General features: G+C 33.3%; 1 protein-coding gene across 3 annotated transcripts in view; it reads left to right on the top strand.

The window, feature by feature from the left end:
- Nucleotides 1–14715, top strand: part of VPS50 (VPS50 subunit of EARP/GARPII complex) — a 130417-nt gene that overhangs the window by 59734 nt on the left and 55968 nt on the right. For 2 of the 3 annotated variants that reach the window (XM_053218452.1, XM_015066526.3), the window contains 4 exons: nt 2345–2477; nt 5787–5875; nt 12563–12657; nt 12966–13064. In XM_053218452.1, coding sequence (XP_053074427.1) covers nt 2345–2477; nt 5787–5875; nt 12563–12657; nt 12966–13064 — 416 coding nt within the window. Of the gene's footprint in view, nt 1–2344; nt 2478–5786; nt 5876–12562; nt 12658–12965; nt 13065–14715 lie in introns of those variants that run through there. The other variant, XR_008296834.1, reaches the window with a different exon arrangement.

Genomic DNA, 14715 nt, shown 5'->3' with positions numbered 1-14715 from the left:
AGTTTTAATGTACATATGTCCTGTTATGAGTGAAGTGGGACATGTCTTTCATATGTTTAATGGCATTTTGTATCTCTTTTTGTGAAGTTTGCTTGTAACTTCTTTCCATTCTTTTATAGGATGCTTGGTCTTTTCCCCCCAAAACTTTTAGGAGTTTTTTGTTTGTTTGTTTTTAAGTTTATTCATTTATTTTGAGAGAGAGCAAGAGAGTGAGTGGGAGAGGCGCAGAGAGAGAGGAAGAGAGAGAATCCCAAGTAGGCTCCACTGACAGTATGGAGTTCAAGATGGGGCTCGATCCCACGAACTGTGAGATCATGACCTGAGCCGAAATCAAGAGTCGGATGCTTACCTGACTGAGCCCTCCAGAAGCCCCAGAGAGTTCTTTATAAATGCATGATATTAACACTTTGTTACGATATATGTTGTGAATATTTTTCAAGTTTGTTAAATTTGTCTTTTGACCTTGTTTATAGTGTTTTGTTTTGCCATGTAAATTCTTTTTAAAAATTTTTATGTAGTAAAATGTATCAACTTTTACATTTTATTACCTCTAATTTTGAGTCATAGTTAGAAAGCCTTTCCTTACATCAAGCTGAGGGAAGAATTAACTCAAATTTCCTTCTAGTGCTAGTATAGTTTTATTTTTTACATTTAGATCTCTTATCCTTTTGGAGTTTATTCTTATGTATGGTGTGAGGAGTGGGTCTAACTTTGTCTTTTTCCAACTGACTATCCAGTTATCCTAACACTATTTATGAAAAAAACTATCTTCACCTATATTTATCAGATACTCTATTTTCATATGAGGCTGGACCTATTTCTGGCCTTTTTTAATTTCTATCTCAGTAAATTCATAAATTAGGGAGAATTGGTATCTTGATGATGTTGACACATCCTAGTCAAGAATAAGAGATGTCTCTCTGTTCCAGTCTATTTTATGTCTTTCAGTTTTCTTCATAGAATTTTGGATCATTATTTGTTAAGTTCTAAAAAATTTCATCTTTTTTATCTCTTTTGTTATTATAAGTGGAAGTTTCTCATTCTGTGTATCTTCCAAATGGTTATTATATATATATATGTATATATATTAATATATATGTATATATATTAATGTATATACAAATGCACTAATTTTATAACCTGCTACCTTGCTGAATTATTTTATTGTTTTAGTTACTTTTATCACTGATTCTCTAAGAATTATATTCTAGATATATTATTATATCATCTGCAGATAGTTATAGTTTGGTTTCTTATTTTCCTGTTTATTTGCTTCTTATTCTTTTTTATAGTGTAATTGTATTAGTTAATCCCTCCAGAACATTGTTAAATAGTGGTGGAGATAGTAGGCTTCTTTGTCTTGTTCCTAACCACAAGGGGTATGCCTTAGTTTTCTTATCTTAAGGAAATATCCATCCATTTTTATTTTTTATGAGTTATTATTACAGACGGCTGTTGAATTTTGTCAAAAGGTTTATTCCAGCATCTTTTAGAATAATCATTTGATTTTTTTTTGTTACACTGTTAACATGATGAATTATATTAATAGATTTTGTAAGATTGAACCATCCTGCCATTCTTGGCTTAAACCCAACTTGGGCTATGACTCCAGAGCTTAACAACTCTTTTATTTTACTACTTCCTAGTTGAATTTCAGAGATTTGACATGCTTACATAAAAATGGACTGAGTCATACAAGTTAGTATTTTTATTAATTGCTTGATGAATGTTTTAATAAACAAGGAGCTTAGAGGAGGGAAAGATCATTATGGAGAGAAAAAAACTTCTTGAAAGAGAGAGGACCACTACCGACCTGTGCTATCCTAAGCATCAGTCACACCATAACTATACTTGCTATGTACTTATTTCTACCAGCTATTTACTTTGGAGAGCTTAATATACCAGTCTTACTAGCCTTTCAGTGTTTTATCAGCATGATTGGTTCTTGTGGGTTAATTACCAAAAGAAGAAATGTTAGGAAATCTCAAATGATGAAGCAGATGTTCCATTTTGACAGAAAGCCTACAAAATAGGATGGAGGCATCACTCTACCTGCAGGAAAAAAAGGGCAGAAGGACAAACTGGTAGTTTATACAAAGGATAGAGGGGGGTAAATCCACACATTTTCATTAGGGAGATCTGAGACCACATATTATATCATAGCCACATTATATAAAACATTTTTAAATATTAATAGGTATGGAATATCTGTAATATCCATGTAATTTCTAGAATTTAGAAATTGTCAAAGGTATTTAGTTTGCACAAATGACATGATTGATTGATTGATTTCCTTTTGGCAAGTTGTGATAATTTTCAAGTTAACTTTTCTCATTTTCTTCAGCATGTTACCCCAGACAGCTATATTCCATGCCTTGCAGACCTGTGCAAAGCACTGTGGGAAGTTATGCTCAGCTATTACAGGACTATGGAATGGCATGAAAAGCATGACAATGAGGATACTACTTCTGCTGCTGGTATGAAATCATTTTAATCTATAATTTTTTTTTAAGTTTATTTATTTATTTTGAGAAACAGAGAAAGAAAGCCTGAGCATGGGAGGGCAGAGAGAGAGGGAGAGAGAAAATCCCAAGCAGGCTCTGCACTGTCAGCGTGGAGCCTGATGCAGGGCACGATTCATGAACTGTGAGATCGTGACCTGAGCTGTTATCAAGAGCTGGATGTTAACTGACTGAGCCACCCAGGCACCCTGGAAATCATTTTTTTTTTAACATTTATTCATTTTTGAGAGACAGAGCACAAGTGGGGGAGGGGCAGAGAGAGAGGGAGGAAAAATCCGAAGCAGGCTCCAGGCTGTGAGCTGTCAGCACAGAGCCTGATGTGGGGCTTGAACCCATGAACCATGAGATCATGACCTGAGCGAAAGTCAGATGCTTAACTGACTAAGCCACCCAGGTGCCCCAAGTCATTCATTTTCTTTACAATCTCCATTATCTTTGGGGATTAACTGGGCCAAAGGACTTCTTAAGTGACAGATACTACCAGTTTTCAGGAATATGTCATGATGGCTTTAGGACTAAATTATTAACAAAAGGTTTTTGAAAAAATTAATTCCAAACTAATTAAGGCATTGGTCTGTCCAAATTTACTGTAAAATTAATGCTAATGTTTACTATTAAATCTTTTTGCTAGTTGTCAAGTTGTACTAATAAAGCTAGATTCGAAGGATTAATAATTACATTTTTCTTCCTGTGAAAACACAGTAGGACTTAAAATTTCATAAAAAGCAAGGTTTTAAAATATTAATCTTTGAATAAAAGCCACAACTTTAAATGACTATGGTATAGTCAGCTACATAAGGAACAAATCTTTGAGAAATTATATTAACTAGACATTATATTTAAATTACTTCATTTATATAACTATATGTCTTAAGTGATTATCCTTGTACAATAGCTTAGATTAAGTATTCGAGATACTTTTTAAAAGTACTAAATGCTTTTATCAGCATTTTGTTTAATATGGTCAAAATAAATTATACTGCACAAGTTTTTGTTTTGCACACAATTTAATGTAGCTAATCAATCAAATTATTTTAGTAGCTTCTAATTTCTGAGATGCTTGGTTTCTGTGGTTGGGTGGGTGGAAGCTCACTCAAATCTTACTGTAGGATTCTGGTAGTATAGAAGACATAAGTTTAATATTTGTTTTGACTCATAAGAAGCTTATAAATATATATAGGATATATAGATAGCAAAAAATAATGGGGGTGCCCCGGTGGCTCAGTTAAGCATCCAACTCTTGATAGTCTTAAGTCATGATCTCATGGTCATGAGACTGAGCCCCATGTCGGGCTCTGTGCTAAGCATGGAGCCTTCTTGGTATTCTCTCCCTCTCCCTCTCCCTCTCTCTCTCTCTGCCCCTCTCCTGCTCATTCTCTCTCTCTTTCTCTCTCAAAATAAATAAATAAACTTGAAAAAAATAACAGAGGAAAATTCTACAGAAAGAATCCTTTTAGAAATATTGCTTGGAGGATGGCAAAGGTAGGGAAAGATGAGAAAGCAGAAGAAAGGAGTGGACACTGAGCTAGGTTTCTAGGCCAGACTGTTTTTACCTAACTCCTATACTCTCATCCCTGTACTACCTCTGTGAGCATGGGCTTTGCAGTCAGAGATACATGGCTTCCAATTTTGACTGCCATTTTCCAAAGATAAGAATGTGAAGAAGTTTATCTTCTCCATGCCTCAGCTTTCCTCTTAGAATGATAGATTAAAAAAAAAAAAAAAAAACAGAACAAATAAAAAGTCCCATATAGGGTAGTAACACATCTACTTGTAGATTTGGTGTAAAGTTTAGAGAAAATATGAAGTGCTTACACTGGTTGTTGTTAATATCAAATGAAATGGGTCAAGAGATAATAATAAGACTATTATTAATGAAATATACGTATGCCTTTTTCTTTTTAAACCTCAGGTTACTTAGGGAATTGCTCGGCTTAATGGGATTCCAGATCTTCACAAGTTTATCCTGTTTTGGCAACCTTTCTTTTTTTTCTAGTTGCAGGAACTGTTAAGACATTTCAGCATCTGTTTTCCCTTTTCTAATACATTAAGGAGAAACCAAAGACAAAGTTTGGAACAAAATTAATACAACTTTAGATATAAAATAAGAGTTTAGGGGACAATATGTATTCATCATAGTGAGGTTTGCTTTTTTGCTTCAGGCTCATAGTTTGCATGTATTATTGTATATATGTATGTATTTTTATTGGGTTATAGAGTCAAACTTAAAACACCAATTGAGCCTTTCATACTTAATCCTCTCTGCTACAATTCCTTGACCTGATTTTGTGTATTTTAAGAATATTCAGGACTCTGATGAGCCTAACAGCTGACATTATCTAGAACTCCAAAAAGTCATTTTTTTCACTTGAAATTAATCCTTTCATATTCACATTAAGAAATACAATTGTAGGACTCCGAAATTTGAAAATTTTTCTTCACAGAACTTTATAAAGCTGAAACAGTCTCGAGGTTACCTGCTGTAATGATACTTTTGGTATCTTAACACTTTACTATCATAAAATAAAACTCTAAAGGTATAGTCTGGGTGCACTGCCCTGAGCTGCTGGATTCTTGGTAGCCACACTGAACAGATAATAAATAGCTTCAGCTGTAGGAGTGGTCAAAGGTACACGAGGCATGAACCTGGGATGTGGCCTATGCGAGGGCCTTTTGCTGGTTACCAGTGGACACCCTGCTAGCCTAAGACGAAATAACATCCTCAGTTGTTCCACATAGTTTAGTCATAAAAAGGCATAATCTTTTTAATATAAATGTACATAATTGCATTTTCAGTTGCTTTTAGGGGGGTTTTGAAGCACATCATTGCTCTTACCTGTTGAACTGGACATTGTTAGATTATTTGGAATGGATAAGACTATCCTGGATTATGAAAAATATAAAACATATGCATCGTTACCTTACTGCATGTGCAGTTCTGCAATCTGTACTTTTGGTAACATGCATATTAACTGATACTTAGGTTATTGGTTCCTGTAACGCCCTGGCAGTCATCGAGAACCTTGTCTCTGCAATCACATAGGTACTGAGCGGTCTTAAGTGTAGAGTACCTAACATTTCACAGTCTGAATTTGTGTATCTTATCAAGTGGGTTTAATCCTAATACCTATTTTTGACATTGTTTTGATTGTATAAATATTTGTATATTTTACATAGGCTACAATACATGAGAGTTAAAATGTTTTTTTCGGAAAACAAAAATGGGAATCAAATCTGAAAATGTGTATCCTCTTTTATTTTCAGAAGGGAGTAATATGGGTACTGAAGAAACTAATTTTGATCGTGGCTACATAAAAAAGAAATTGGAACATGGACTTACACGAATATGGCAGGTTTGGGTTTTTTAAATTATTTTCTTTACAAAAGCAACTGAAACTTTCATGTCAAAGTTTTACAAATTCGGTGTTTGAACTTTTCTGTACTTATTTGTATTCCTTATAGATTTAGTTATATGTTAGTTTTTCTTTGGACTATATCTGTCATTTAATTTAATTTCTGTAATTTAGTTCACAGTTTTATTTGTCTGTAAATCTTCTAATTTGAAAATCTCTATTGGAAATATATATATATTCCTTGGTTACATTTTTGCTTTTAGTGTCCTAGCAAATGCACGCTTACCTTAAGAAATTGCTTTCTTATTGAGATACTCTATTTATTTTTATTTCATTTATTTATGTTTTCTTTCCTTTCTGTTAATTTTAGATAAAGGAAAACTAAATCGGTGATAGTTGGGTTAACATCTAGTGTAGAATGAAAAAGTTTTTTCTAAGTCAGTGATTTTGTGCCTTGAGGGCATCTTACATGTTTATTGACTGAATGTATCTTCTTAAACTTTTCTTTTACAGTTTAGTGGCATAGTTATTATCAGATAATTAAATTTGTTAATTTCTTTAAATTTATTACTTCCTAGACAAAAGTGTAATTTCTTTGAAGATAACTCTTTTTTGTTCTTTTGGGCTGCTCTTTTGGATCATATAGTAATTCTATTCTTAATTTTTTGAGGAACGTCAGTACTATTTTCCACAGTGGTTAACACCAATTTACATTCCTATCAGTAGTGCTAAATCAAGAGTTCCTTTTTTTTCACATCTTCAGCAACACTTGTTATTTCATCTCTTTTTTGATTTTAGCCATTTTGACAGGTATAGGGTGATATCTCATGGTTCTGATTTGCATTTCTCTGATGATTAGTAACATTGAGATCTTTTCATGTGTCTGTTGTCCATCTGTATGCCTTCTTTGGAAAAATGTCTACTCAGGTCCTTTGCCCATTTTTAATTGGATTATTTGAGGATTTTTTTTGCAGTTGAGTTGTATAATTTCTTTATATATTTTGGGTATTAATCCCTTCTCAGATATATCATTTGCATATATCGTCTCCCATTCAGTAGGTTGTCTTTCCATTTTGTTGATGGTTTCTTTCGCCATGAAAAAGCATTTTATTTTTGTGTAGTTCTAATACTTTATTTTTGCTTTTGTTTCCCTTGCCTGAGGTAAAAAATCTGTAAAGATGTTGCTAAGGCTAATGTCCAAGAGATTACTGCTTATGTTTTCTTTTAGGAGTTTTATGGTTTCAGGTGTCACATTTAGGTCTTTAATCCATTTTGAATTTGTTTTTGTGCTTAGGGAAGAAAGTGGTCCAGTTTCATTCTTTTGCATGTAGCTTTCCAGTTTTCCCAGCATCATTTATTGAAGAAACTGTCTTTTCTCCCATGGTGTATTCTTGCCTTCTTTATCATAGATTAATTGACCATACAAGTGTGGGCTTATTTCTGGGCTATTATACTCCATTGGTCTATGTATCTATTTTTGTGCCAGTAATATACTGTTTTGATTGTTTCAGTTTTGTAATATATCTTGAAATCTGGCATTGTGATACCTCCAGCTTTGTTGTTCTTTCTCAAGATTGCTTTGGCTATTTGCGGTCTTTTTTGTGGTTCCATACAAATTTTGGATTGTTTGTTCTAGCTCTATGAAAAGTGCTCTTGGTATTTTGATAGGGATTGCATTAAATCTGTAGGTTGCTTTGGCTGGTATGGACTTTTAACAATATTCTTTGAGTCCATGAGCATGGAATATCCTTCCATTTGTTTGTGTTGTCTTCAATTTCTTTCATTGTTTCATAGTTTTCAGAGTAAAGGTCTTTCACCTTTTTTGGTTGTTTATTCCTAGGTATTTTATTCTTTTTGGCGCAGCAGTAAGTGGAATTATTTTCTTAATTTCTCTTTCTGCCACTTTGTTATTAGTTTATAGAAATGCTACCGATTTCTAGGTATTAATTTTGTAATTTGAAATTTTGTTGAACTTATTTTTTACTTCTAGTAGTTTTTTGGTCAAGTCTTTAAGGTTTTCTATGTATAATACCCTATAATCTGCCAGTGACAGTTTAAGTTCTTCCTTACAAATATGGATGCCTCCTTTCTTTTTCTTGTCTAATTGCTTTGGCTAGGACATCCAGTGTTGAATAAAAGTAGCAAGAGTGGGCATCTTTTTCTTATTCCTAATCTTGGAGGAAAAGCTCTCAGTTTTTTACCATTGAGTATGATGTTAGCTGTGGGTTTTTCATATATGGCCTTTATTCTATATTAAACTACTTAAAAAAAAAGTTTATTTATTTTGAGAGAGAGAGTGTGGTGAGGGGCAGAGAGAGAGAGGGAGAGAAAGAATCCTAAGCAGGCTCCATGATATCAGTGCATGGAGCCCAATGTGTGGCTTGATCCCATGTACCCTGAGATCATGACCTGAACTTAAATCAAGAGTTGCATGCTTAATCAACTGAGCCCCCCCAGGCATCCCTAAACTGCTTTTTTTTTTTTAAATGTTTGTGTTTATTTTTGAGAGAGAAAGAGTAGGAGTGGGGCAGGGACAGAGAGAGAGAGGGAGGCACAGAATCAGAAGCAGGCTCCAGGCTCTGAGCTGTCAGCACAGAGCTCGACGTGGGGCTTGAACTCAAAAACTATGGTATCATGACCTAGGCCGAGGTAAGATACTTAATTGACTGAGCCACCCAGCTGCCCCCTTTAACTGCTTTTTAATTTATTTTAATTATGGGTTTGGGCTGACGTTTTTGTGAATTTTATATATACTGGAAAGGGAAATCTCATACCCACTGAATATAAGTGTAGGGTCAGATAGGAGTTATTTCTGATTTAATTTCCTGATATAGTCTCCTAATAACACTGATTGTACTTGAAATTGTAGAATCCATGGCAGAATTTCTGGTAATTCAGTGTACTTTGAAATACTGACCTGGCATTTCATATAGCTAGTGTCCATTCAGTCTGGCAATCTGATGTCATTCCTGATAAAGTAGAATCTGTTAAATATGAGGTTTAGTAAATTTAAGCATTTAGCTAGTTTAATGAAAGTGATCATTCTTTTGAGTATAGATTATTGTGTTGTACGTTTCAAGCTTTAGATATCTTCATCTCCACCACTCCCAAGTCTCATTTGCCCCCTACCACAGTTCTCAACTAGTTCTAAACAGTATTTTGCATACATTAGGAACGCATTTGAGTGTTTGTCAGTTGAAAGTACAAGGCTCAATTCAATTTGAAAAAGCAAAACCTATGAAAAACAAATGTTTTTTGATAACATATTCAGCAGGCAAACCTGACCCAATTTGAATTCATTCAGCAGCAGAACCAGACCAGTATTGTCATTAAACTTTTTGTAGTGTTTATCTCATTAAAGTAAACATTTATATGTTGCAGGAATATTAATGCATTTTATTTTGGGATACTGCCTTAACCCCACTGGGGCTGTTATATGATATATGCTATATATGTGCCATAATACATTTCTAACATCTGAAATCCTGAATTCCAACGCATAAATGAGTGAGTGACAATTTGTATACATTCGTCATAAATATAGGGATAATTAAATTCTAAGAAGATATTTAACCTTTCTTACATAAAAATTAAATTCAAAATCAGAATGACTGTGATTTTTGATACAAAAATTTTTAGAATATTTTCCATGCATTTTGACTCAACTAGAAAGTCTGTAATAAAAAAGTTTGTATCAATTGTACCATTTGGCAGAAACTGTCAATTTGAGAACACAGCGGTGAACCCATGATACTTGACCTTATGGAGCTTACAAACCTAACTATATGAAAGTCTTGATCTTCCAAGATTTTTATTTTATCTTTAAGTATTTGATATGTAAGAAATTATTCATATTATTCATGTGCTTATTATTTCTTTTTACTATAGAGAATTAGGGTTGCAATATTTCTACTTTTTGTGAATTTGAGATTTTCTTTACATCCTATTAGCCACCCACTTAAAAATGTTTTGCTTGGGCATTTGGAAAAATAACCATGTATTTCTTCTTTGTGGTGGGAGTTAAGTTCTATGTATATATTAAAGCAAGCTTATTATTAATTGTATTATTCTAATCTATATTTTATTTATTTTTTGTTTCCTTGGCCTGTGTCATTCTGAGGGAGGGGTTTTAATCTTTCAGAAGAATTGTAATTTTGTCAGGTTTTTGTTTTATTTCTAACAATAGCTTTTGCTTTTTATACTTGGATGCTAGGTTGATTGATGCTGCAATGCTAATAACCACTTTACCTACCTTCTTTGTACATAATTCCCTTCATTAATTAAAAAAATATATAGTTCTTTTGTCCTGAGGCATTTTGCTATGAGTTCTAGCTTGTTTTATTATTACCATTGCTGTGTTTATTTTGTTCATATTTTCCTTTGTGTCTTTATTTTAAATGCTTTTGGATCATGTTTGTGTCTTCTATAAATATAAAAGAAATGTTTTTTTTGAGAGACTTTATCTTTTAATTAGGCAGTTGAATCTGTTTATATTTTTATTAGTGTTTTAATTCATACTTCTTTAATTATTAGAGAAGGTAAACATTTAAAAACTCCATAATTTAACTGACCTGTGAATTATTTGTTTTTTGTTCATAAGTTCTAAATGATTTATATGATAATGAGTAATCTTTTGTATATCATATGTCTGTTCACTTATTTTCAATATGCAGATGATCTACATTTTATGAAGTCAAACTATTGACCTTTGTCCTTTGTAATTTATGCTACATTTATTCTTAAACTATTTTTTCCTATGTAAAACTCAGGTCAACATTCATCTGGTAATTATAGATATTTATCTATACATTATCTATACATTGCAATCTTTACATTAATTGCTATATCCCAAGTACGTAGAGTACTGCCTAGAACACTTAATATGTACTCAGAAAATATTTTTGCTTTATTGGATTAATTTTTAATCTTTTGAAAACATACAAAAACACTTATTCAGTCCTTTTATATATCTTTTGATATGTGATGTAGAGAGGAGAGAGTTGTTCTTCCCCCCAGATCTAGTTGGTTTTCCTTTCACTATTTTCTGGATGATCTTTTTTCTTGTGTCTTTATTTGTGATGCCTCCTTGTAGCAAGGTCCAGTGGTGAAAAGAGACTTTGGAGGCAGAGAGACCTGGGTTCAAGTCTTAGCTTTGTCATTCATGGTCCATGTGAATTTAGACAATTACTTGACCTATTTTCAGTTTTTTATCTCTTAGGATAATAAATGCCTGCTCAACAGAACGATTTTAGGATTAATGATAATATATGAAGTTCTTAGCATAATGCTGACAAAAAGTAAATAATGGGCAAACAGTAGTTTTTATTGTGGTTTCTTAAGCTCACGTATATATATTAGCACTATTTCTGAGGTGTCATATTTTATTGATTCTTTGGGTATTGGTAGTATTCCTTTTTAAAAAATAGTTTTTTTATGTATTTAATGCAGATAGTACAAGTCCTCCAACATCACTTACATCTTTAAAAAAATTTTTTTAAGCATTTATTTATTATTGAGAGAGAGAGAGAATGAACATGGGAGGGGCAGAGAGAGGGGGAGACACAGTATCTGAAGCAGGCTCCAGGCTCTGAGCTGTCAACACAGAACCTGATGCGGGGCTTGAACTCACGAGCAGTGAGATCATGACCTGAGCTGAAGTTGGATGCTTAACCGACTGAGCCACCCAGTCACTCTGTTCACTTATACCTTTTAAGCTGTCTTTTCAAAGCTTTATTTTAAAAAAAGAGGTTATTGCCTGTTTCTTATTTCTGGTGAATTTTAGAGTGATTGTTCAAAGGAAAAGTTTTTGTGATTTGGTTAGAATTTCATTCAACCACTGCATTAATTTGGAAAAGTTGACTTGCACTATTTAGTCACTCATTCAGTCCCTTGACTCTCTTATTGAAATTTCTTTTGTATCCTATTAAAGTTGTTAGTTCTTTCTTATAGGTCTGATATTGCCTTTTAAAATTTTTCCCAAGTATATTACACTTTTAACATTTATTTTAAATGGAATCTCTTTGGGGCGCCTGGGTAGCTCAGTCAGTTAAGCGGCCGACTTCATCTCAGGTCATGATCTCGCGGTCCGTGAGTTTAAGCCCCGCATTGGGCTCTGTGCTGACAGCTCAGAGCCTGGAGCCTGTTTCAGCTTCTGTGTCTCCCTCTCTCTGACCCTCCCCCGTTCATGCTCTGTCTCTCTCTGTCTCAAAAATAAATAATAAATGTTAAAAAAAAATTAAAAATAAATAAATGGTATCTCTTCATTTTAAGGTGCTACAGCAGAAATACCTGAAAACTTAATTTTTATGTATTATACATCATCACTTGAAATAGTTATCTTATTAATTCTAATTATTTTTTAATTGGATATTTTGGGGTTTCTAGCCTACCAAGCTACACATAAATGATGATTTTTATCTTCATAGCCAACACTTGGGTATAATTCTTATCTTACATGTGTGTGTATGTATTAATAGTGATGATTGTGGCCATTACTATTTTTATACTGATGCGTGTGGAATTGTCCCTATGATACCACTGTAAGGATATTGGTTATTGTCCTAAATATATATTCTTAATAATACATTCCTGTCTCATTTTAATTTGTAACTATAGAATAAATGGTTCTGGGAACTTATTTTCTATATTTTGGGTTTACCTGAAATATTTTTTTGTTTTGTTTTACAGGATGTTCAACTAAAAGTAAAAACCTACTTGCTTGGAACAGATTTGTCTATATTTAAATATGATGATTTCATCTTTGTTTTGGATATAATCAGCAGGTACTGTTTGAGATCTTGTTTTAATTCTTTAGTTTGTTTCATTCAACCATGGTAATCAAAGAAATCATGAATCAGTGAGTTATCAGGTGTAACTTCTTCATGGAAATGAAGACAATTGAACATTCATCATCTAATTTCTGCTGGGTTTCTGTCCTTCAGATGTCTGTAAACCATAATGAATTTGTGATGTTTAGAATTTCTTCAAACATCCATTTTTTGGTTTGTTATCTTTGAAGAAAGATGACCTAGACTACTTTTGTTCTATAAGGATGTTACTGAAATTAATATGAATTTTTTTATCCAACTAGGTTGATGCAAGTTGGAGAAGAATTTTGTGGTAGCAAATCTGAAGTTTTGCAAGAGTCCATCAGAAAACAAAGCGTCAATTATTTTAAGAACTACCATAGGTAGGAACTCTAATAAAATGTGAATAGACTTATGTGCATAATGAGAATACTTTGTCTCATGTTTAAACCTTATAGCATTAATGGGTTTAAAACAATTACTTTTGAATTTGGAAGAATTTGTTCTTTGAAGTCTTTTTAAGATGGTTAAGGACTTCTTTCCCTCCAAAATACCATAAAATATCCGCATTACTTATTTATTATAAATTTAATAGATTGTTTTGAGGGGCTCAAAATGTTGAACTAAATATTGAACCAGTTTCTCTTTGGGTGAAAGATGATTATTATGTCAGAGTTCACCAAAACAATTTGGCCACTATTCTATACCTCCATATATGGTATGAGCTGGTAAGAAAGTTAGATCGGTGGAGGCAGCACTCACTGAGGGGTTACTTAAATGCATCTGCCTTTTAGGAGTAAGAAGGCTTCTAAAGAACAGGACATGATATTTAGGATCAAACCACAAAGTCAAGATTATGTATTACATTCCAAAACAGTCATCACTGACTTTAGAAAGAGTGATTAGGAATGGTTTTGGGAATGGAGGAAGGTAGGAAAGAATGTTTAATTAGCAATGTGATTGGATATTAAAGCAGCATTAAATCGAGAGAGCTATTTGTTACCCTTTCCTGATATAAGGTGAGCCCTGTACTATATGTACTGTATCCCTTATATACAATTTATCATTTGAATTGTATATTAATTTTATTGTACATTTTTACTTTTTAAAATTTTTACTTTTTAAAAAATTTTGTTTTTACATTTATTCATTTTTGAGAGACAGAGAGACAGAGCACAAGCGGGGGAGGGGCAAAGGGAGAGGGAGACACAGAATCGGAAGCAGGCTCCAGGCTCTGAGCTGTCAGCACAGAGCCTGACGCGGGGCTCGAACCCACAAACCGCGAGATCATGACCTGAGCTGAAGTCGGATGCTCAACCGACTGAGCCACCCAGGTGCCCCAAGGTTTGATTTTTTTGGTTGTTATTTGATGCCAGGGTTGGTGAGGATTTTAAATTCTGCTTTTTCTCCTTGTTCAGGGTCAATACATGGTTACAGTCATTGATGTCATATCAGAAGAGAGATTATTGGACATCAAACTATTGACTAATTTATTATTAAATATATTTAAGTACAAGTGTTCTGTGTTAATCGTGAACTATTAAATATGTTTTGAAAGGGATTTAGATTGATCCAGTACAAAAGTAGAGCCTTTGAATTTTATAATTGAATTGAAGAGAATGTTTAGAAAATTTAAAAAAAATTTTTTTAATTGATCATACCTCAGGAAAACAGTGGAAAGGGGACAGCATGAAACAGTAACACTGCCTTTATTTATTTATAATTTTTTTTTCCTGTTAAAACTTAAGCCATGTTGAAACAGACGGCCTGACTTGTATGCATTGCTGTACAAAAGGAGCAGTTTTTATTTTACTTTATGGAGCCTGACATGGGGCTTGAACTCAGAACCCTGAGATCAAGACCTGAGCTAAGATCAAGACTTGGATGTTTAACCAACTGAACCACCCAGGTGCTCCAAAATAATTAGTTTTTATTTTATTTTTATTTTTAAAAAATTTTTTTAACGTTTATTTATTTTTGAGACAGAGATAGAGCATGAACGGGGTGGGTCAGAGAGAGAGGGAGACATAGAAT

This window comes from Acinonyx jubatus, chromosome A2 (genome assembly GCF_027475565.1).
Source record: "Acinonyx jubatus isolate Ajub_Pintada_27869175 chromosome A2, VMU_Ajub_asm_v1.0, whole genome shotgun sequence".
Taxonomy (NCBI): Eukaryota; Metazoa; Chordata; class Mammalia; order Carnivora; family Felidae; genus Acinonyx; species Acinonyx jubatus.
Note: the sequence above shows the minus strand (reverse complement) of the source record. Positions and strands in the feature narration are given on the sequence as shown.